General features: G+C 39.0%; 1 protein-coding gene across 3 annotated transcripts in view; it reads right to left on the bottom strand.

The window, feature by feature from the left end:
• The window catches only part of MAK (male germ cell associated kinase), a 35,377-nt gene extending 16,550 nt beyond the window's left edge, over positions 1–18,827 (bottom strand). For all 3 annotated transcript variants that reach the window (XM_085299919.1, XM_085299920.1, XM_085299921.1), the window contains exons 1-9: positions 18,698–18,827; positions 17,158–17,267; positions 12,845–13,179; positions 11,019–11,073; positions 10,096–10,217; positions 8,953–9,032; positions 6,975–7,107; positions 6,708–6,879; positions 370–537 (exon numbers count right to left, since the gene is read on the bottom strand). In XM_085299919.1, the coding sequence (XP_085156045.1) occupies positions 370–537; positions 6,708–6,879; positions 6,975–7,107; positions 8,953–9,032; positions 10,096–10,217; positions 11,019–11,073; positions 12,845–12,945 (831 nt within the window). In that variant the 5' untranslated portion in view covers positions 12,946–13,179; positions 17,158–17,267; positions 18,698–18,827. The remainder of the gene's footprint in view (positions 1–369; positions 538–6,707; positions 6,880–6,974; positions 7,108–8,952; positions 9,033–10,095; positions 10,218–11,018; positions 11,074–12,844; positions 13,180–17,157; positions 17,268–18,697) is intronic.
• Between the last annotated feature and the right edge of the window lie 6,338 nt (positions 18,828–25,165).

Below are 25,165 nucleotides of genomic sequence, written 5' to 3'. Positions count from 1 at the left end.
GCTTCGTTTTCAGTATCCCCCTTCTTACAGAGAGGGGAGGAAAATGAAGCATGCAGAACTAAAATATAGTAACAAATCAGGAAACTTGTACATTCTCAGATTTTCATCTGTCCTGTACAAACATAGCTTCAGAACATGCCAATACAGAAGACAACATTGCAGAAATAACTTAAGATCTTAYACTTCTGACTGAGCTACGTTTAGAACATTTTCTCCTTGTTACTCAGTCTCATTCCCACCCAGGCCTTCAAAATGCAAAGACTTTTCTCTGGCCTGCAGTACTACAATAATCAGTTTCTTTCCTTATCTAAAATATTTTAACAATGCAAGACAATGCTGTCTTATACTTAATCACTCAGGGGCTCGAACCTGACTTGCTGTAGGTCTTTTCTTTGGATTCCAGTTCAGCATATCACTCATAAGCTGTATTGCTTCACTGCTTGCATTTGGGATGAGAGTTTTTAGGTTTATAGGGACACATTGTGGGAAGCGGAAATTCATGGCAGAAGCAAGGTGGTATCCTTCTGGCCAGTCACTCTGTTTAAAAGGAAAGAAAAATTAGTTCAAAAAAMCCTCAAACACTAAGACTATCTTTGAGGTACTAAATCAAATTAAATTTTCTGGAACCTGAGTCATGCTTCTTCTGTGTAGCTCCTTCCTAAATAGTGGACAACAGACACTCCTGTTTCTTATTGCAATTGCTAGGATAACTATAAATGCAGCATCAGTCTCCAACAGCAGTCTTCCTCAAGCTCTGCCATAGATAAGGGTGGAACTCTCAATGTAGATACTGCTTTTAAACATATCCTGTCTGAAGGAGGAGAAAGTGTAGCAGTAYCAGGAGCAGTAACACATATCACTGATATAAGTTCAAACCGCTGCCTTCAACATATATCCTTTATGGGAATACCAGAGGTGAGGCCTTTCCAGCATACCATATTTGGGTAACCATTATGCAGCCTGTATCAGGTACCCCTGATTTCACCATTAAGAAATWCAATGATTAAATCAACTAGATGCTACTGCAACAAGAAAAAAACACGACCACCAAATGAAAACTTTTTTAAAAAAATGCATCAAACTCTCAAGAAATAAAGTATGATGCCTTAAGTTGCTTGATAACAGCATTACTTGGATAAAAAAACATAGGGTTAGGAAAGACTTCAAGAGATCACCTAGTCTATGCCTTTGTCCCTTCCTGACTGGTATTTGTCTCAAAAAACCTCCATTTCCTGCCATTCCACAATCCAGCTAAACAGTCTATTTCCAGAGCTGAACTCATCTCATGATTAGAAAGCATACATCTTTCCTGTAGCAATATAAGACCCTTGCTATGGGTCTTATCATCCATGGATACTGAGAAGGGCTGTTTCTTTTGTTTCTATAGCAGCCTTTTTATGCACTAGAAAATATATTTCTTCTTCTTTCTTCCAATTTTCCTTTGTATAGACTAAAGAAGTCCAAATAATTTGACTACTGGGTCATGACTTTTTAAGCTTTTGCTCTTCTCTGGACGCCAATTTTTCTTTCTTGAAATGCAAAACTTATAACAGGGCATAATGTAGCAAATGGACCAGAAAGATTAGTTCATTTGCCAGCAGATTATACTCCTATTTCTTACATATTGGTRTGGAATTTGTCTTTCTTGTAACAAAACACTGTCAGTGGACAATGTACTACAGCTTCTRCATCCTTTTCTACATAATCGTTACCTGGATAGTTATCCCGATATATTTACGAAGCTGATTAGTCCCCTAAGTATAGCATTCTACATACTGCTGAAGAGTTTTTAAAGGCTACACCACTAATTTTATAAGAAATTCTGCATTCTGATCCTGCTCAGTCCTCCTCAGCCTGTTACCTGCCAATTTAAAAAGTAAAATCTATTCCATCAGAAAGCTTTAGTACAACTGAAAATTTGTATCACRTCCAGAACCACTGAGTCCTATTCATTCTTTCTTTCATTCTGAGTGTGAACCACAGAGACTTATTCTCTGAATAAGGTCTTCCAAATGGTTATGCATCTATCCTACTGTTTGTTCAGATTAATATGCTGATGAGAATGTTATGAGGAACAGCATCAGAAGCCTTGTTGAAGTCAATGTATAGTATTGCTTCTCCTCTATCCACAAAGTTTTGTTACACTACTGAAAGAGYAAGTTAGATTGATTTGATAGAATTTGGTCTTAGTGCATCATATTACCTTTACTCACTTTTGTACTTAAACAACTTACAGTTTTAGCTCCATTAACACAATCTATGGTAATTATAGAGCTCAAATATAACTATAAACCAAGGCTGATTAAAATTTCTCTGAAATATTCTGCTGGTAACACCTCCTTCCTTTACCAAGCAATCAGCTTGCTAGTCAGGGAATGATAGAGTGTAAACAGTCTTGATTTGCTTCTGTTCAACCACTAAGGCTACAGGAAAACCATAGCRCCTGATGCACAGCATCCCTCTGTTGCACATTTTAAAATTCTCCCTCTGATCTCTTTTCTCTTCCAGAGCTTGTTTGTGCTATAAACTGAAAATGTTCCAGAAAGCTGTTTTCTTTCACAAGTATACTTATATATAWGTATACTTATATATAAGTAWWWTACTTATATATAAGTATACTTRTAAGTATATGCAAGAATATAAGTATACTTCATATACATATCAAAACATTCTTTTCCTTGTCCTACACAGACTTGTAAGCTGCTTAAGGAAAGAATCTTTTAACAGCAGGCTTTGAATATTCAAGTCTTCAAATAATGCCACCTATTACACGTTATTTTTGATTCCCAATTGTTATAGAAAGCACTATTTTACACAGAACAKTTTTCTTTTAATCCTTCAGATTAAATTTCCACTTCCACAACATATCATGTATAATTCTCAACCCCTGACCTTTCACTCTCTGCTCTGTCATGAATTTGCACCTGTTTCTCAGTATCTTCTCTTGGAAGTCTTCCCACCTCTTCAAGCTCTGCACATTCCTAGCTAACTTTGTTCTATTTATGTTTTAAGATTTCTGTTCCTTGTGTTTCTATTGCTAACAGCTCCTTTACTGGACAAGGATTATGCTTTATTTTATATTGGTACAACACCAATGAAATTGGTGTCCCCTGCCCCTTATTTTTTCCAAGATCTAGAGACTCAGTGCTCCACCAATTATTTCATAAAGTTCTATTTGCTCCCACAGATGAAATGAGAATGTACATCTGCCAGCTCTTATCTTAGCTATTGTAATTTTCTTCTCCAAAAAACATTTGTATTATGTGACCTTTGTCAAATTTACACAAAATTTTGAAGGTAAACTTATTTTCTGTCTTTTACCATTTACATAGCGTTAATCCAATTGATTCTGAAATCTCTTCACTGGCTCTTCACAGTTTTATCAGGCACCTGATCAAGACTTTCAAGACCTGCTTACATCTTCCTTTTTTCTTAATCTTAGGCATCCTTTCTAACTTTACTTTCTTGCTTGACCTTTTTCAAGSTGCTCTGTTGGTTTTCTCAAATTATAGCTTTTGCACTTGTTTCAAGCTGCTTTCTAGCATTTTCCTCTAAACATCCTTCAACTTTTCCTTCAAACTCTTCTTTCATGAAGTTTTCTTGTCTGTATGCATATCTGCATGGTGTTTCTGTATGTCTCAACAGTTGTTGCATTCTGATTAGTTTGTTTGAATTAGTCAGCTATTCAACACAAGTAATGTCATGTAATACTCATAATTCAAACAATTGAACATGTTTACTTGGTACAAAAAAACTGATGTTTACTTGTAGAAAATATTAGTATATAAAACAAATTCTTTTCTTACTTGTTCAAATATGTTTGTTTAAACAACTTTTTAACTGAAGTAAATAAAATTCTGCGCATTTTTATATTCTCTTTCCATGCATTTTCGTATTTTTATACCCAAATCCCCCTTGYAGATTTGAAATGGTATTTAGGCCTTTCAGGAAATAATTGAAAATAATTGTTTTTCTCTATAAAATACTAYGCATTTTTCTCCACTATTTTTTATTGTTAAGAATATGTAATGAGATTTATGTTCAAGCTCAAATGTTCCTTTTATGCTTTTAAAAAAATGTAACTTAAAGTGGAACTTGCTTTACTTATAGTAACYTCTATACTATAGTAACTCCAAATTCTGGGATCCAGCCTAAAAGAATTATGGTTTCATGAAAGGAAAACAAATCAACTGTGACAAATGAAATCCTAGGGAGTTTTGGAGCTTCTTCCTAAGATGTGTGGCTTTAGATAATTAAGTTTTTTATCTGGCTTCTACTAAAGAGGAGAACAAAGTTGCACATAATAATACAATATAAATCAGACATTAAGGTACAACAAAACACTAGTATTATATGCCTGAGTCAAAGTTTAGAAAAAGAAATACAGCTGAGAAAAACTTAACRGGGGCTTCTCTGCAGAAAGGCCCATGACCCTATTTGTAAATGCAGCTCACTGTCCTGCAGTGTGCTTGACCAGATGAATGTGGTGTGTATGATACAGGAGCAAGAGAAAACCTTAAGTCTGCAGGGAATTTCAAGCTTCCTCCRGGCTCAARAGCAGTGCATCCCAAGGATAAAGAAGTCCAGCAAAAGGAGCAAGAGACCTGCATGGATGAACAAGGAGCTCTTGGCAAAACTCAGCCAGGAAAAGAAAGTACACAGAATGTGGAAGAGGGGACAGGCCACTTGGGAGGRTTATAAGAATGTTGTCAGAGTATGAAGGGATAGAATGAGGAAGGCTGAGACCCATTTGGAATTGAATCTGGTAAGGGATGTCAAAGACAACAAGAAAGGCTTCTTCAAATACATCGGTAGCAAAAGGAAGACTAGGGAAAATGTGGACCTGCTGCTGAATGGGGTGGGGGCCCTGGTGACAATGGATACGGAGAAGGCAGAATTACTGAATGCCGCCTTTGCTTCAGTCTTTACCGCTAAGGGCAGCCCTCAAATATCACAGAGCCTGGAGAYGAGAGAGMAAGTCTGGAGAAAGGAAGACTTCCCTTAGTCGAGGAGGATCAGGTGAGAGATCTTTTAGGCAAACTTGACATCCACAAATCCATGGGCCCTGATGGGAAGCACCCACCAGTGTTGAGGGAGCTGGTGGATGTTATTGCTAGGCYACTCTCCATCATCTTTGAAAGGTCCTGGAGAACTGGAGGGGTGCCTGAGGRCTGGAAGAAAGCCARTGTCACTCYAGTCTTCAAGAAAGGCAAGAAGGAGGACCCAGGCAACTGTAGGCCAGCCAGSCTCAYCTCCATCCCTGGAAAGGTGATGGAATAGCTCATTCTGGATGTCATCTCCAGGCATATGGAGAAAAATAAGGTGATCAGGAGTAGTCAGCATGGACTCATSAAGGGGAAATCATGCTTAACTAATCTGATAGCCTTCTATGATGGAATAATTGTCAGAATAGATGAAGGGAGAGCAGTAGATGTTATCTACCTTGACTTCAGCAAGGCTTTTGATGCTGTCTCCCATAACATCCTCCTAGGCAAGCTGAGGAAGTGCAGATTAGATGAGTGGACAGTGAAGTGCATTGAGAACTGGCTGAAAGACAGAGCTCAGAGGGYTGTCATCAGTGGCACAGAGTCTAGTTGRAGGCCTGTAGTTAGTGGAGTTTCCCAGAGCTCAATACTGGGGCCAGTCCTGTTCAACTTATTCATCAATGACTTGGATGAAGGGACAGAGTGCCTCCTCAGCAAGTTTGTTGATGATACGAAGCTATGAGGAGTGGCTGATACTCCAGAGGGCTGTGCTGCCATTCAGAGAGACCTGGACAGGCTGGAGAGTTGGGYRGAGAGGAACCTCATGARGYTCARYAAGGGCAAGTGCAGAGTCCTGCACCTAGGGAGGAATAACCCCATGCACCAGCACAGGCTGGGGGCTGACTTGCTGGAGAGCAGCTCTGCAGAGAAGGACCTGGGAGTCCTGGTGGACAAGTTAACCATGAGCCAGGAAAGTGCCCTTGCAGCCAAGAAGGCCAGTGCTATCCTGGGTGCATTAGGAAGGGTTTTGCCAACAGGTCAAGAAAGGTGATCCYACCCCTCTACTCAGCCCTAGTGAGGCCTCAGTACTGTGTCCAGTTCCGGGCTCCTCAGAATGAGACACGGAGCTACTGGAGAGAATCCAGTCTAGGGCTACGATGACGGAGGGACTGGAGCATCTCTCTTACGAGGAACGGTTGTGAGAGCTGGGCCTCTTTAGCCTGGAGCTGGGCCTCTTTAGCCTTCTTTTGACTGAGGGAATCTTACAAATGTCTACAAATACCTTAAGGTGGAGTGTCGAGAGGATGGGGCCGAACTCTTTTCAGTAGTGCCATGCGACAGGACAAGAAGCAACAGGCACAAACTGAAACCCAGGAAGTTCTACCTGAATATGAGGAGCAATTTCTTTACTGTGAGAGTGACAGAGCACTGGAACAGGTTGCCAGAGAGGTTGTGGAGTCTCCTTCTCTGGAGATACTCAAAACCYACCTGGATGCAACCCTGTCTAACATGCTCTAGGTGACCCTGCTTGAGCAGGAGGGYTGGACTAGATGATCTCCAGAGGTCTCTTCCAACCTCAACCATTCTATGATTCTGTGTAATTTACTAAAACAATAATTTTTATGTATGTTTGGAAARTAAGATAAATTCAACTTATGTAATCACTTTATTTCACTTTATTATTATTATTATTTAATATGTGAAGTGTTCCAAAAGTCKTACCTTCTTTGGAGTCCCTAATACTTGGCAAATTTTGAAGATTTCATCTACTTCACTTGTCCCTGGGAAAAGAGGTCTTAGTGTGTATAGTTCAGCCATTATGCTGCCAACTGCCCATATATCAATAGGAGAGCTATAAACTGATGATCTTAGTAAAACTTCAGGAGCACGATACCTATGGGAATGGAAAGAAATTATAGGTAAAATCAAAATGAGAAGCAGTGAAAGGTAACTACCTAAGATCATGTATTAACACCATAATACACTTACCACCTGGTAGAAACATAGTCTGTATATGGTGGCTGAGATCTTAACTCTCTAGCCAAACCAAAATCAGCTATTTTCACAAGTTCTGGACCCATACATAGAAGGTTTTCAGGCTTCATATCTCTATGAAAAAATCCTATAGAAGACCAGACAGAAAAGAATAACAAATAATTGTGTTATCACTTTTCAAACAGCTAGCTCTAATAGCACCATCCAAAACTTACTTTGGGATGTTTTGAAAGATGATAGCTTTTTATTTTGTCCATTTTTATTCAAAATAAGGGCATGGCAAAACAACAAAAAATCCGTATTTTCCTCTCCAATAATTATTAACATACATTTTTAAATTAAAAAATGAAAACTGTCATTAGCATTTTGAGGAAAATGATTTAGATATTATAGCAGTATCAAATTACAAACTAATCTTAGTATGAAATCTTTGACAAAAACTACAACTGTCTCATCACCTTTTCATAATGGAAATTGGAGTATGTGATACCATTATCTGGCTTATAAAATTCCTTGAAGAATTTAAACTATTTTGTTTATTATTATGAGAACATTTTGCACACAGAAGCATTTAAGTTCAAAATTCTGCTCTAGAATGCTAATATTAATAATGCAGGAACATAAAGTTTCTTTAATGCTTAGTGTTGGCTTGAGCACCTATATATCTGGAGTTCTTAATTTTAAACCATCTTTAGAGGAATCACTGAGAAAATCAATTCTACTATTTAATTAGAAAATACTATTTATTATAAATCAATTTGAAATTTACTCACTACAACAAAGTATTTGATTTCTGCATTCAGAAATTGACAACAACTGTAAGCAATCATCTGAAATTATTACATTAAGACGTCATTTTTCAAGTTTATCATACCTGTCATTCCCAAATGTAATTTAGAAATGGTAGATTTTCCTAAGTTCTGATTTTCTCAACAATTTTATGCAAAAAGGAGGAAGGAAAAGAGAATGCTAATAAATCAGAGAACAGTATATGACTTTGCTTAAAAAGACATGAAACAGCAATTTATGGGTATTGGTTAATACTAGAAAACAGAGCTGGTCATGCATGTGAAGCCATCAGCAGGCCTTGCCATAGTACATGGAAACTAAACAGAAATCACTGCAAGCATTGTTTCTTGTTCATTTAGTCATTCTTAGTCATTTTCAGTGACTACTTTATTCTCTACGGGAAGCTTTAGAGATAAAAATGTGATGAGAAAGACAAGTACAAAAAACGTGAGTTGAGCAGAAGAGAAAAATACTACTTCCAAATGTAAAGGAGCTTAATACCAGTATTTCAGAATGCAGTTTACAGATAGATACTGAACATGAGAATTAGAAGTTTTGTAAATGCTATGAAACTTCGTTGTTGTTATAAGCACACAGCACCTCTTCTTTATAATGAACTGTCGGTGCTTGTAATTGCTTTTTTTTTTTTTAAAAAAAAAAAAGCCTCATGTCTTAAAATATTTATATCCAGATTGTATTTGACAGGGAGACTGGATCTTCTTAGCAAGCAAATTATTTTAATATTTTTACAGATTCATGGTACCATATTAATTATAATACCTTAAGACAGGAGAAACTGCCTTCTGTAAAGTATCAATGCTCCTTAAAGAGAACTTTTTATAGGAAATAGAGAGAAATGCACAGTATAGCACAACATGCAGGTTTTCTTTAGTTTGTTTATTCATCTGGCATCTGAGGGAGAAAAAATGCTAAGCAACCTACTAATTTTTGAAATGTTGAACTCCAATGCTTTCAAAATTAAATGGAAACATCTGATGGTATAAAAAGCAAGATATAATTTTAGGTCTGATTTAAAAACACACTATACTTGAAGTAGATGGGAATAATTTTTATTAGAGATAATTAATCAACTTTGCCAGATTTTTTATTCATGTTGTTACTGTGCATTACCTTCCTTTTTTAAGAAAAATGTAACAGAATTAAACTCTACTATTAAACCTACCGTGTTTATGAATAAAAGCTAGCCCTTGTAATATCTGATACATAATGTTTCTGATGACTGACTCAGGGAACAACTTGTTTCTGTGAAGAAACAAATTAACAATTTCATGTGATTAAAAAATGTATAAATACATACTTTCCTATAAGGCAAAATAAACGCTTTTCTTCATTTTGAGTACTATATCATAAATGGAGGAAAACAGACCTGCCAATTCTTGCACACAAAGCAAGACAGACAAAACTAGCTCTTGTCTCAAAACTCCCTTGCTTCCAGGCCTTAGTCTCAGTCTCCTTCAGTGCCACACAGGGATTTCTCTGCAGATAGGTCCATGACCCTATTTGTAGGGCCATGCAGCTGGCTGGCCTTTAGTGCACTTGACCAGATGAATGTGGCAGGCACGATACCAGAGCAAGCAAGAGACTGCACTGGCACAGCACTGCAGTAAGTATGCTATCCAGTTGTACCCTCAGGGGAATCCTACTTGAGAGCAATGCCTCTCAGCTGCAGGGTAAAACTGTGCTGGTCTGCTAGCAACCATCACAGGATGTGAAGCTCAGAGCATTGCTCACTGAGAGACCAGGCACACACTRAAGTCTGAAGAGAACAAACATTAACAGCAAAAGAATTCAGGAAAGAAAACACTGTTAACAAGAAGGCAAGTTCTTTTGCAAAGTCCACTCTGAAAACCTACTATGTACAGTTTATCCAAGACAGCAACATCAGGCAGTCTACATATAGGTCTTTCTCCATATAGGTACCAGCATGCATGCACGTACATGCAGGTGACCACCTTGACCTTAAAGCAAATCCACGGACAAAAGCAGTATCAATAGGATTTATCTAGTTCATAAATTTAAGTGAATGCTAAAAATAATGGTATTTAGAATTTCTCTCATGGCTCAATACACACCRAAGACATGCAATCTATTTCATAACAACTGAACAAAGTATTATTCCCAGAAGCATTATAAATTGAGCAATGCAGAATACTACTCTCAGTATGCAGGTGCAGTAACTCTGGTTCACATCAATGGGGCTGCAATAAGAGCCTAAAACACAAATTCCAACAAGTTCTTCAAGATAGCATAAAAGTCACAAAATGAAACATCATAGCACACTATCTGTTCTATGGAAGAAACATACCTGTCCTTCATTAATTGATAGAGATTTTCCTTCATGTATTCAAACACAAAGTAAAGGTGGTCATTTTCTCGGATGACTTCTTTCAGTTTTATTACATTGGCATGATTCAGCTTCTTCAGAGACTGTAATACAGCAAAATATGGATTCAGAAAATTTGACCGTGAGTTTGGTTCCTTAACAGAGCTAAATTTTTACCTATAACAGTTTCCAGTTGAGTTGAAGCATAACACAAAAAAGTATAGATCCCTACAATAAAAAACAGTTCTGAAGCTCTAACAGCTCTTGCTTACAGAATTGAATAAGAAAACCTAGTGTTTTTTTAAAAATGGGGTCTTTTTGTTAAGAGTTTCTTATGAATAAGGATTCTCTTTTATATGCTTTCTTTTTGCAAATGGTGATTATGTGCAATGTCCAATACTTCAAACCTAAATTATGGATACCCAGGTTGTCTGACAGGTAGTTTTGTGTATATAGAGAATAAAATGTCTGAAACATGAGATGACTTGAAATTTAAGTCCAAATTTTCAAGTGTCAGGCCTGGTCCTATATCACTTGGCTAGCCAAAACTCTCAGTGCTTTCTACAGATGGCCCAAGTACAAGATATAGGAACCGGATATATATCTAGTAAGCTACCTGTAGTGAAAGAACAGGCTACTAAAATTGATAAGCAGCCTTTTGTTGTGCTTTATCAAAGATAGACGACTTTGTTACGGGACATGACCACTGCTTGAGGATGTTAAGATATTCCATAACTCTGGAGCTTTCGTAGGAGTGCCAGCAGCCCATGGTGGCTGTGGAACCCTGGTTCAAGATTTCTGCTCGAGTTTGACCTTAGGCTTGGACACTGCAGATACCCTTCCGTTCATTTATTTACGCAAACCTAACCAGATATTTTATTAAATGATTATGTTCACAGTTTTACCTTGACTTCTCTCAAATTCATACATTCATCCCATGAATAGAACTTTCTTTTCATTCTGAAATAGAAGTCCACAACAAAGTATTTTAATTAAATAGCATAGAATGATTTTAGAACAAAAAAAATCCCAAACATGCTATTTTTCAAGTGTAACACTAGCTGTATTTTGAACTGAACTTCAAATAGACTAGAATACTCATCACTAGCATACAACTCTTGGATTTGCTACAAATTTAAGTGTTTAGTGATTAATCACTGCAGATATACTTTTACAGATGTAATTAGCCAGACAGACCATGGTACTAAAAGGCCTTTCTATAAACATTGAGGACACAAAATTCTTTTGTATCATTTGAACTGCCCTTAACTGAAAGGGAAATAACAGTGACACAGTGAATAAAATGTGGATATTTAAAACAAGAAAAATCACCTATTTGTGCCTCATTTGAAGATTTTATGAAAACAAGAATAAAATACTCTTCAGATTTCAAAAACGTTAAGTGCTGAACACTATAATTAGCCATCTGACTTGATCAGTCATTTCTACAAACATTTTTCTATTAAGGTATTTAATAGAGAATAAAAATTTATTTAATCTTCCAAGGAATATGCATACATACATATAAATAAAGTTTCTAAACTAACTGCTATGTGTACCAGTGTAACATTTATTTGCAAGTCTTGCGTAGATATAGACACGAATATTAGGTGTTGCTGAGACCTTGGGATTTGGTTGTGAATTTCATATTGTTCATTGTGTTTCTGAAAAGTTCTGGCTCCTAGAGAGACTCTATTTAAAACTGAGATTTTCTTTTAAAATAAATATATCTGCAACCTAAACTGCCCCCTCACAAAACTCCAGATTTAAAATCACACAGAAACATTGCAAACCCTGAAATCATAACAATGAAAAACAAGAAAAATATTCTCCACAAAACATTGTTCCTTTTGCCTAGAAGTCATAAAAATAAACCACAGATTTTTTTTTTTTTGAGTATTGATTAATTTTATTAACTTAGGTAACAGTACTAGCTATGTATGGAGAAACCTGAAGCTCTATGCAATTCTCAAAGTAATTAGTTAGTCAATTATATTCCAATTACCTTTCCACAGTAAATCCATAAAAGAAAAAAAAATCCCAGTAACTTTCAATTTCTGGTATTTCTACTTAAGTTTTGTCTCTTGCTTTGCAATTCTACAGGAATAAGGGGAAATATCTCCACTCCTCTAATACAATTTTTCTTGTTTTCTAACAATCTTTTCAGGCTAGTATGACAATGTTGTTGATTATGCACAACACATCATTATTAGACCCAAGCAGATATCTTTTATTTACCCGACCAGATTGTTACCTGGTATTTATCACTGCAGTAATATCTGACACTTGCACAGTACATAAGAAGGTTTAGGGGGGGTCGGAGGTTTCAAATCTACCCATTAAGAGGGATGTCATCCACCTTCACAATTCATATAAATATTATGGGAAACCCAAATCTCCCTAACCTATCAACTGTACATTCAATTTTGCTTTTCCATTGGCATTAACCTAACAACATTTTAGAAGGAAGCACATTCTAGCTGAACAAAAGCAGCACATAATTTTATATGCCAAGATGCCTTAGTAACTTGCGCAAACTGTTGTGTCTCACTATTGATACCCTAGCTGGAGGTCTGACACAAGATCGCTTAATCAAGCACCTTAATAGATAAAATATTTTTGTTACGCTAATTTCCTTGGGAAAAACCAAGCTGTCCTTTGTTCCTGTACGCAGATGGTAGACAACAACATCATAAAGGTTATCCAGGTACATTTACTGAGCAACACATACCTTTTGATAGCCACAAGTTCTCCTGACTCGTTGCTCTTCCCCATTAACACACTGCCRTAGGTGCCATCGCCCAGTTGTTTCATGGTAGTATAACGGTTCATTTTGTAAGACCAGGGTAGCCARAAGCTTTGGAAATATTAAACACTTTCTGTTCTATTAATGGATTCTGTGCTTATTTTCTTAAAGAATTTTTTTTCTTCCAGACTGTTTTATATTGATGAATGTCTTCTCATAATTAATCAGGATATTTGCTGATCTGCTCCAAATTATAGCTATTCTGAGATCCAGATATAAAGTTTAAGAAAGAAGAGGACATGGTCATTCTCATATAGATCCTTAAAAAATAAAAATAGGTAAAAATTTAATTTTACAACATTTTAGGTAAAAGACACTGTATTATTTTTATCTCAATAATACTTCCCAGATGTCTAAGTATTCTCTAACTAGAACACTTCAGTAAAACTATTTCCTTTAAATCCTCAAACCACAGAAGGTGCCTGGTCTAGGATTAGAGTAAGCAGGGACTGGAGAGTCAGGATTACTGTCATAATTCCGTAGAACTGGAGAGGTGTGTTTAAGGCTGATGTTCTTTGATAGAACTCCTTATTCCAAGTTTGCAGACAGCAGTAGATTCCTAATCTGCAATAAAGGCAGAGCTGAGGTTTGCGATCACAGACAGAATAAGCCCAGTTTTGGACAGCTTGCTAACGCAAAAATAGGGCTGGTGCTTGTTGGTCTAAATGTTGTGTTTCGAATTGGCAGTGCAAGCAGATTAGGTAGCTTAAAACTAGTGAGGGAGGGAGGCGAAGAAAAAGAAGAAGGAGCGCATCTTCCCTAAGGTAAATCCCTGCATTCTTCTCCAATGTATAAATTTATTTGGATATCTTATTCTGCAGTTCACACAGTTCTTAGTCTACAGTCACAATTAGGATTAGGCATAGTAATGGCTAATGAGTTAAGATTATTGTTAAATTTGAAAAGGCCTATAGAAATAAGTATAAGGCTCATGTGCATTGATCTGGAAGCCTTGATCTGAACTTTCATCTAGAACAGAGTGCACATTAAAAAATGTTAGTCCTTCTTCTTCTATTTATCTAAACTTTAATTTGAATCTTAATCCAAACTCAAACCCTAACCCTGGCTATACATAACATTATCTGTCACCAAAATTTAAGGTAATTGATAATAGGCAATTATGTAAACTCACAATATTCATCCACTTACTTATGTAGGCCTAGGAAAAATTAACAATCAATCATGCATCATTTATTCTCCATAACCCAAATACTTAAATATAGATCAGTCATCTACTGCTAGTCTAATTCCAGCATTCTCTCTCTTTTTGCCACTGCTGTCTGAAAATTCAGACTAATGCCTAAATCAGCTGACATCCACCCTCAACCTACCTCTACTGGAGATGCAAAATTCAGCTACAAACACAACTCTGTAGTTCTTATCCTCACGCGAGAGTTAGCTACAGGCTGGTAAGCCTGTCCAAATAGGTTAAGGCAACTCAAGTTCAGCTAGTAACAAATCTCTGCTCTACAGACCTGCTCAAATTCAACCACAAAGCTGTCCCTTTACTACTCTGAATACAACGTCACAGAGTAGGCTAGTCTGTTGTGTAAAAGAAACATCTGCCTAGACAATACACTGATATTTCTAGGCTGTTGTTACTTGAAATGCTGCTTCTTTGGAAAAGTAGTAATGTACACCTCCCCACTCATTGTTACTTCTATTACCGGGGCAATCTTACGACACCTCTCAAGATTCCAGTAACAAATGACTCAGTGGACAATCTCAATTTATAATCTTTGCACTGGACAATAACCAGTTTGGCAATGAAAGATATGAAGATCTTCTTATCTCTATATGGAAAAAACATCTTTGCAGTAAAATAAGATCATTGTTTAGTGGTATATTCTATAACATCTTACAAAGCAGATTTAACAAGAAGTAAAAATCATAGCCAACTAAAACGACAAGCCGAATCTTATATTGGAATTTCATATATTTACATTTTCTGTCATTGACTTTCTCAGAATTCAGCTTTACACTGTATTCCCCAAAGTGTCTGCATTCACTGTGGTCTTTACTAACTTAATGATGCCATTTCGACAAGACTACTTGTAACAGTAACAAGCAAGATGTGTTTCTTTCAGGCTAAAATACATGCCAGCCAGTCATATCTTGTTGCTTACCAGTTGTTAGTGACACTAAAAACATCCCACTGTCTGAACGTATTCTAGTATACATTTTAAAACACAGCATCTATAGCATGAGCAACAATATATTGCATGTGGGTTTTATGAATAGGCAGCCAGTTTCATGTAATATGAAGTAAAATTAAACGTAACAGAATTTGAGTGCCTACAGTTCCCTGCTTTAGCAAACGTTAATTGCAGATTGATTAAAACATGGTTTCCATGGTCTTTTTCTGCAACACCTACAACAGATGGCTCTGATCTGAACTTCTGGAGTTAAATACTTTAAAAAAGTTTGGAGAACTCAAAAGTGTATCTACCTTTCATACCCAACTTTTTGCTAACAAAGTAAACTAAAGTAACAAGACAGAAAACTCTACATTTGGAATAAACAAAGACCTAGATCTAGTCACAAACCTCAGGTTTTGACCTTTTAGTCTTCTGATTCTGTTGCCTAAGTCCTATCAGCTTTTCAAGTTAATTTAAGATTTTAAGATAATTAGGTTCTTTTACAATTATTCCTTTCACCCAATTTGCACTATTATTTTAGCTTGGGTACTTGAAATAGCATCACGTAAAGTGCTTCCTCCCTTTAAAATTCCTGTGTAATATAATATATTGTAGCTATAATAAACATGTGCATTTTGTTTGCTCTGTAATATATTCCTTCTCTGTTGTATACTGTAATCTATTAGAGTATGAAGACAATCTACTAAAGTACAGAAGTGGCAGCACATTCCTTCAGTAATCAAATGGAAATGCCAAAGCTGCTCTACAGAAACGAATAAAATCAGATGTGAAAACTATGTATCTTGACACCAACATTTGGGTATCATCGTACATATGACACATTCAACCACTAGGCCATTTTTGCTGATGAGTCCCTTGAAAGAGTTGTCTTGGTCACTTAGAAAGGCACATGAGGGAACTCTTAGTGAGACATCATCACCTGAAAACTAACTAAATATGGCGGAAAAAATGACTTCAGGTATCACATTTGACTCCAGGCTCTTCTCCAATTTTGTTAGGACTTTTCTGTTATTCCAATTCTATTTAGAGAATTCATCCTTCACACCAGAAATATCTGAAAAAATAATACAGTTCTGTGGACAACTAAACAGTCAATTTTATAGCAATGATACGGCATGTGGTAGTCCATAAGAAATACTGAAGGCTGACAGAACTTTGCTGACCAAAAAGTACATAACTGGATCCTGCAAAATGCTGACCACCATCATCCACTGATATTAGAATAAATAAAACTGCTAAATATCTGTTTTGATCAGGCTGCTATGATATCAGGATCAGAAGCTTCTTTTGCTCTGTGGAAATTACAGAATAGAATGTTTTAGAATATAAACAAATGTCGTAGAGATTCATACTTCACTACAGTAGACATTTGCATGCTTTATATTTTGCACCACACATACCCAGCTTAAGTTAGTAAATTTTCGCTGTGGTCTCCTCTATTCAAAATTTGATGTTCAGCTTTCTCTTTTGTTCTCTCAAGGTTGGTACAAGGGTGCAATCTAGCTTTTCTTGGTAACATAGGCCTCTGAGTGCCTTTCGCCATCATGCAGGTTATATGATAATATTTCCCAACCTATATGCAGCTCTAGAACATAAATATGCCATCACAGTCTTGGCTACCAAACTGAAAAGAGAAATCCTATTGTAAACAACAGCTTGTTTTATAGTCTTAGTGACATATTGCCAATAATCTCTTCACACAGGATTAAGGAAGGATTAAAGCAGGGGACAAATAGAGGGCAAAATATAGGAACTTGAAAGAATCTAATGGTTTGTGTAATTTCAACAGCTATTAAATATTTCAAGAAAATTTTCACATTTGCAATATTACCAATATTATTTCTGTAAGCAATAGCAACAATCCCAACCAACTTAAAATGTCTGAATTACAATTTAAATAACAGCAAATCATCTGCCTCGCTGCTGCACATTTATAATACATTACTAAGGAAAATATTTTATGGTTGAATGTTCAAGAAAAATAAACTACCATCCTATTAAAATACAATCTAGAATATATGACCTGATAAAGACTTCCAATATGGATAAGCAAAATGTTTATAACCCAGTTTCACTAACCTGTTTACAGTAACTGTTGAAATTGCCAAAACTCTTCATTGAGCATGGTACTATTCTCAATGATCAAAACTGGCAGAACTGCACAGTAAGTGATGTATGCTGATGTAAATCTTATAAGTTAAAAAAAGAAAAACAAAACATTATTAAAAGAATCTTCTTAGTAGTGACTCTATGTCACATTACCAAAACTGGCGGTTTTGGCTCCAAGGCAGGTATGTCCAGTTCTCAAGCTTAGACTACAAATCCATCACTCTCATCAAAGACTAGCAGTTATTTATAAGTAATAATTTGTAAGTAGCTGCTCACTACTACAAGCAAGTTTATAATCTCAGGGAGGAGGTTTGTACTTTCAAAATACTGCCTTAAATAAATAAAACAAATTCTCTTTAAAGGTTTAATACATTGTTTCACTTATTTGTAACGAGCATTCAGAATACAGCATATCAAAAATGAGGGATTCCAGTTTGCTAGAAATATTTTTCTTCCTTTTGCTCACAACCAGATTTGGTTTCAGTCCAGAATGATCCACACCAATTTTTCCAACATTCCTAAGCAGTAACATTTTGTTATTCAGTGCAAGCAACATTGTCACTACTTTCCCCAGTAACGTCCTCAAAAAACTAACAGTAATGTTGGTTTCAGTGAGCAACACTTAAGGACTCTAAGTCTCCAGCTCCTGAGGGTGTTCAGAAGGAACAGAGAATATCCATTTTCAAAATCTCCAGACTCACTCTAGATCACTATAAATTTGAATAAGTGTCCATTTTGGCTCAGTAGAGCACCATTTCCACGACAATTTCAGTTTCATTCCGATTTTTGTTATCTCTTGAAAGCACAGTTACCTCCCTTAATATATGCTACCCTTGGAAAGAAGAGCACAACTCTTCAAGATGTGAAACTCAAGATTGCTTGGTCTGGAAGTTTCACTTTAGTTCTCATAAACAAAAATCAGCCTTGTCTCATCAATACTGAACACTTAAGACCATTAAGGCCTTGTCCTGTCTCACTGGAGTCAAAGGGGGCAGGACTCACATCCCCACACACTGTACCTAAACAGAGCCGTTGCTCTTACACCCATCGCTAAGTACACAGGCTAGGTTCAGGTAAATGCACAGAAAAATCACACATGATTCGGTTAATCTAAGATGAGAGGAAAGGGGAGGGGGAAGGCAGGGGAAGGGGTGATCCAGTCAGGGACAGATAACAGAACAGGGGTTGCTCCTTTTCCAGCCTCAATCAACGATTCTGTTTTTATGGGAAAACCTCTCGGGCTTTGCTCATGCCTGGCTGAGGGGCTTTACCGGCACAGCAGGGGCAATGGTGCTAAGCCCCCCTCCAGGGCCTTGGCAGGGGAAGGAAAAGCAAAGGCAGGGGGAAAACGGGGCCCCTGCTGGACGGGCACGGACACACGCGCCCCGCGGCTCCCGCCGGCAGCGCAGCCCCGGTGAGGGTTAGGCCGCGGGGCCCCCTCCCGCCGGATGGCCCTGGCCCCGGGCCCGGCCCCCAGCCCCGCTCCCGGGGAGCGCAGCCGCCCACTTACTGCGGTGCTCCGGCCGGTGCCAGCCAGGCGGCCGCCGCCGCCGCCGCCGCCGCCGGGCCCCCTGCCTGGCCGGCGCATCCCACCGCCAACGGCCAGCGCCAACCGCCGCCGCCGCGCGCCAGGCCGCGGCGACTCGTCGCCTAGGCGACCGGGCGGGCCTGGGCGGGGCTTGCCCCGTGGCCCCGCCCCGTTCTGGCGCCCGGGCCCCGCCCCCCGGCCGGGGGTGGCCGCGCGACGCAGCGGGCGGGGCGGGCGCCTGGCAGGGGGCGGGCGCCTGGCAGGGGGCGGGCGGGCAGCGCGCGCCGGGTGTGCAAGGGCGTGGGTGTGCGCGCGCGGGTGCACGCGTGCAAGGGTGCCGTGGGGTGTGCGCGGGAGTGCAGCCGGTGCGCGCGGGGGYGCTGCGCAGGGGCGGGTGTGATCACAGGCTGATGATCTCTTCTTGAAGAAAACTGCTTGCAATGCCAGTCAGACACACTGTGACAGCTAAGGGATACTTTTCCCACTTTTTTGTATARTAATAAATCCTTTTACTACTGTTTATTGATTTTTATTCATTTTTATAATGAATAAAGCTTCCTTAGAGGATGCTTTCGAGCAGGAACCTGAGTAAAGGTGCTGTGAATTGCCTCCAGAGGGAGCTCAGAAAAAAAMACCTCTTTCCTCTAAATATGATGGRTACGGAATTCATTAATTATACARCCAATAAAACTAAAGCTGATCTGCAGACTTCTCACAGGTGTCAGGAGCTTCCAAAAACTAAGGAAAGCAGTTACGACTGCATGGCTGGACAGCTTAGTCACCCTATACCTTTTACATACATAAATCCATGCATGAAAATGCAGAAATGAGCATGAGGGGAGGAAAAAAATTTCCATGTATGACTCAAGTCTATCAGAAATTTAAAAGTAAATACATAGAGCAGGCAGTCCTTTTCTGAGCAAATGAATGGTGTTATTTAATCAGATCTTCCCAAGGCACCTTCCTCAGCTCAATTTTTTCTAATTGTGGTAACAAAGAGAACTTTATTCTGCTCTCAGACATTACATGCTATACGGCAAAATTAATGGCATCAGGTAGATGTAAAGCACAATTTGAGATTAGCATTTCACAAGCACAATGACACAACTTTGTGCTTTTTCTTGCTGCTTTCCATTTTTACATTATTTTCGGCACAAAGAGCACGGTGGAAAATGGTATGAAAAACAACCACTCTGGAAACATTTTTGCTGCTGCTTTCCCTGGAGCTGCAGCATCCAAGATGTTTATTCCTGCAGCTTGCATCGATTCCAGGCGTTTTCTTTTAGGTATTGCAGAAGGCTTTTTGCCATTGTGCATGGTTTCGGTTCCCTTGTGTGGCTTTAAGAGCTGAGTAAATCTAACAGATTAGGCAAAATTTCTTTGGAGTATGGGCCAGGATAAAGAGAAACAAAACAGCTGTCGTCAGACAAAGGTATCTGGTATTACATAAGGGACACCCAGCTGAATTAGAATAGATATTTTCCAGGCTGGAATATACCATTTCCAGCAGGTTCTATCTTACAAACGCAGATCTGCAGGGCACTTTATTAAACCGAGCCCACCAGCTGCTAAACCTTGGTGCCTAGTTTTGGTTGTACAGCTCYGGCGGCACGATTTAAATTTGTGGTGAAGTGTGGCAGTGCTTTGCTGATCAGAGACACAGGTGTGAACAGCAAACAGAGCMACGTGCTTTGGTTTGGTTTGGTTTCCTCAGCACAGTTACAGAAGCTTCTTCTTACTTAGTTGCTCCAGGGAATTACKCTTTACCGAGTTAGGGCTGTAAAGCAGATATTTTTGAGAACTCATAATATGAAGGTAGCACTCTCCGTGTGACCTCTTTAAAGTCATAGAAAAAAGGGAGTAGAAGACGTCTTTGAAACCAGGTGCAAACCAAGAAATCAAAGCGATGCCAGTTATTTTACTGCAAGCACTCCTGTTTCAGCTGCTTTATACCCATAGCAAAACCAGACTCGGAAGCGGAGTTGGAGTTCAGTGTCGTCCTGCAGTCCAGACGAGCTACGGCCTGACTTAAAAGACGAGAAAAGACAATTCAGTATCGAYGCTGGCCGAACCCTGCGCGCCCGAGCGCAGCCTGTGCGTCCGTCCCCTCCYGGCCTCTGGGCTGCAGTGTTTCTGCAGGAAACTGAACAGCCAGTAYGTGCCGTTCGGCACAGAAAGGGAATTTTAAGGAAGATACTGCGTACCAGAGGGAGGAGCTGCCTGCTTTTCCCTAGCCAGTTGTCTCCGGCATCATCTGCTCAGAAAGCCGGAGGCCAGGGGACGTTTTGGGGCGCAGGCCAGGGTGGTAGCCCAGGGAATACGTCCAGTTGCCCAAGCAGCACCTTAGCTGCTTAGCCTGTTTGCTAGCGTGTGCTTAGGATGGGGAGTTTTCACCTGCTGTTTTTCCATCCGCTGTACTTTGCCCATGCGTGTGGGAAGTATTTGTTCCTGTGGATTTGGAAATCTGTAAAAAGGCARTGTGGATGGAGTTTCTCGTGCAGGTGCAGGCGAAGGTGCTGCTGTGCAGCTTTGCGGCTGTTGTAACTCAGGACAGCTCCCTCAAAACCAAAGCTGACATTCGTGCTCAWGTTGCTTAAAGTTTAGCCTGGTCTTAGGGAAGAGAGCACAAGCAATCGTGCTGTGCTGTACACACGCGTGTGCCCATCCGTCTGCCTAACAGTGTAATGTGAACAAATTTGAAGAAGCACTAGAGGGTTTCAAAGCTGCAAATCTCATGATGGCCAGAAAAGGGAGAGAGATGATATTAGAACTGAAGGCTACAAAATAATATACAATAATATCTTTTCTGTGTTATCAGAGAACTTACTGGAATTAACCACTGATTATGGGATTTTTATTAGTTTTGTTGTGCACTAATTGTTTTGTCCCCAGAGTTGCTTTGAATTCCTAAATGATTGGTCACCTACAAAGCAGCTTCAGGTAGCAAGTGTATCATCTAGTGACTTTCTATCTTCCTGAGTGCATGCAACAACAATGCAGTGAGAAACGTTAYGGAAAGCAGTGACGGTATGAAAGAAACTGAATATTGTTAAATAAATAAATAAATAAAAACTGTCTGAAGACAACAGAGCCATGTAAAATATTTCCTGAAGGTGGCACCATAATACTTGAGATTATCTTGAGAGTGTCTACTAGGATTATTGTTACTAATGGACAATTATATGTGAAATGAAACCATACGCTCAATCACTACCTGGGATTTCCCCAGAAATGCTTATATATTATGAAGTCTGAGGATATTTTTCTAGCATTTTTCTTCTATTAAATTTATTGTAAGCAATTTATTAAAACGCCTGTTGCTAATATTGATGAGAGAAAGAGTCTGAATGCTATATCTATTCTAAATTATATGTTTTTCTATTACAAAAATAGTCATGAAGTGTCTTACCATTCCTTTGTAACCAAAATATCCCTGGTGTGTCCAGAAGGCATGGCTAACAAAGCCATGTATTTGGTATATGATCTAGAGAATAATTTTGACTGTGAAGTCTCATTTTTAAGCTTTCATGCTCAAGATTTGTATGAACATCCTAATTTTAATGTTTTTGAAAGTGAGGGGCAATTACAGGAGATATTTTCGACATTATGACTACTAGTGGCACTATGGAAGGAAAAGCATAAATTATGTTAGAAGTTCAGGCTCATATGTGCTTAACTAAGTTGACAGCTCTGGCACACTGAGCTAAAATGAGAAGCTGTCTTAATTGCATTTTTTTTTCCTATTTGTYATTAACTGGTACGGTAACTTCATGATCGTTTAAGTCCTGTTGACAGATTAATCGGTTCTACCTCAAGTCAACTGTGTGGAACATGAAGCTATGGGAATCGGTTTTCTGGAATCCAAAGGATTCAACCATTCACAAACAGTTGGCTGAAATGAAAGTACAAGAAAACAACATTATTTTCTTCTGAAATTGAATATGCCTGTTTTCTCTATTGAAACAAAAACATCAGGGGTGCCTCTCAGGTAAAATGAAGTTCAAAGGTGGAACTTCAGCTTGAGAAGTCAGAAGATGCCGTTACCAACACAGTCCACATGAGGAGAATGCAGGCAGTGATTGAACAGAAGCTGATCATAAAAGCATTTAATCATGTATTTATCTGTAAAGATATGTTTGAACATTATTGGCCTAGATAGGGTTTAAGCATATGCTTACAGTTAGTGATATGCTTTCCTGACTGGAAAAGAGGCTCTGGGTGTTCACAAGYATAGCATAAAAGCTAAAACTTCACCTCACCTTTGTCATAGGTTGGTCCCTATAGGTAGGGTAGGACCCTCGGTTTTAGACAGCTTTTAAAGACTATGATAAAATGATGCCTTGCAATTTGGCAATGATGGTTGATTCTTTTAGGCTTTTATCAGGTATGTAATTCTGCTGTCCTATGTTTACCTCTGCATTTCATCAACAGTGGTGTGAAAGCAAAGTCAAATCCTAAGTCAGGACAAGATTTTGAATTCAAGSTTTTTAAAAAAATAAATAAAGGGAGGTACCAAGGACTGTTTTTTTTTTTAAGAGTTACCTAGGGTTACTCATGATCAGTGTGTCACAATAATTTGACAAGGTGGCGTGTCTCCTAGGTTGATTGTAGGCGCAGAAGCTGTAAAACTTGACTTCTGTTTGTGACCATTACTGAAGAGGTTTAGGGCTAAAAGGATTAAAAATATAAAAATAGGAACCTGCTAGGGATATTGAACAGAGCATCCCCCACCATGCTGCCTCCCTGAAGTCACCGCCGGGGTGGGTGGACGCTCCGCTCAGAGACCAGGCAGGACGAGGGAGCAGAAATAGGTCCCAGGAGCACTCTTCTCTGTCACTCCCATGCAAGCATCCTCCTGCTGTGGTGGCTTTCCAGCTTGGTATAGGGCCAGGTYGAGGCTTGCAGGGAGCTCCCACGGCAATGTGGGGCACAGCTAAGTGGGAAAAATTTATTTGCCAAGTTTGATGCTGMGGTGAGCCATATTGCCTGGAATTTCCTACTGTTTCACAAAAGTGCTCACCTGTTCCCTTCTGCTCTAAGAGAAGAGTTCTCAAAACTAATCAAAGAGTGAAACATGAATGCAGTTTTTACTCTGCTTGTGATAAGTCCAATAAAACAGAGCATGGAATGATGAGAGGTTGCTCTAGGCAAACAAGGCCAGGAAATGGGTAAAAAACAGCATTAGCAYCTCAGCTGGACAGACTGTTCTTGTGTGCTTGTCCCTATTCTAGTGAACRGGCTCAGAGGTTTCCAGTGGCGCTGTGGGATCCATGTCCAAGCCACTAGATAACTACACTTTACCGTTAAAGACAAAGCGAGACTTTTCTGTCACTGCTTTTCTGATATTTTGAAAAGACGCCAAGGCAAAAAGAAGCTGCATTCAAGAGGTGACTTTGAAGTTATTYTCCAAACTTGTGTACTGCAAAGATAGTTCATTGATAGTCCTTGCTGTTTGGTACTGCTGTGTACTCATAACTGACTCAGCAAACTTTGACTGTAACGTTACTCAACCCTGACCCTGCGCTAGACAGTCTGTTTTTTGTCCTAGTTATTTGTCATGGGAAGTTCCTCCTGTTTCTTCTGCTCAGTTAGACACCTAACCAATAAAAAAGGAGCAGGAGCTGTTCTGAGTTTTTCATTTATCTAAAGGTAGTCCCCGTTTCTACAGGCAGTCGTGAGCTCCTAGTAGGCTTGGAGCACTGTGGCCTGCGCTGCTTTTTGTTGTGCACAGAAATACCTCCCTTCTTGTGTTGCCACATAATTTCCAGAGATATCCCTCTTGCTGCCTTCCTTACGGAGCCATGGGACTAATGTCGCRCTTGCTGTGCTTGAGCGTTTGAGTGTTCAGTGGCCTTATGCCTGTCCTGCATGCCTGTCTTGTAAAACCACGGTTGCTTCTCCAGAGAGGTTAGACCATAGTAGAGAAGTAGGCTACAACTGCCTGAATTCCCTGTGTCTGGGAAGTGCCTAGAACGGTGATTTTGGTTGATTCTGGTTTGTGGTCTAAATGTGGTAATTTATAAGAGACCTGGCACGAGCAAGGGGTCTGGTATTTAAATAATTTCAATATTAGTTTTACATAGACACAGCAATTATAAGTTTAAATTATGTTATGAGTGTCTTATTTCTGTTAATTTTCAGTACTTTCTGTGGCCTTCCACAACATTTCACACGCATGAAGACAGAAAGGTTGCAGGCAGCATTGCCAGAATTAGTGCCAAACTACAAGATGCTACAAAGTTGTAGGACCAGCACTGCAACTCAGTCAGTTAACACCTCATTTTGTCATAAAGACATAACAGAGGTTATGTGTTGCTCTTGCTATGAACCAGGAAACTGCGGGAAAGGCAACAAGCTGGAACAAAGAGACTCAGGAGCAGCAGTGAAGTTTGTAAATCTTGCCAAAAGGACCTCCAAGATCTTCTTTGTGCACCTGCTTTCCTACTTGTT

Source organism: Rhea americana, unplaced genomic scaffold (genome assembly GCF_003343005.1).
Source record: "Rhea americana isolate MKP2758 unplaced genomic scaffold, rheAme1 scaffold_156, whole genome shotgun sequence".
In the NCBI taxonomy this organism is placed as follows: Eukaryota; Metazoa; Chordata; class Aves; order Rheiformes; family Rheidae; genus Rhea; species Rhea americana.
Note: the sequence above shows the minus strand (reverse complement) of the source record. Positions and strands in the feature narration are given on the sequence as shown.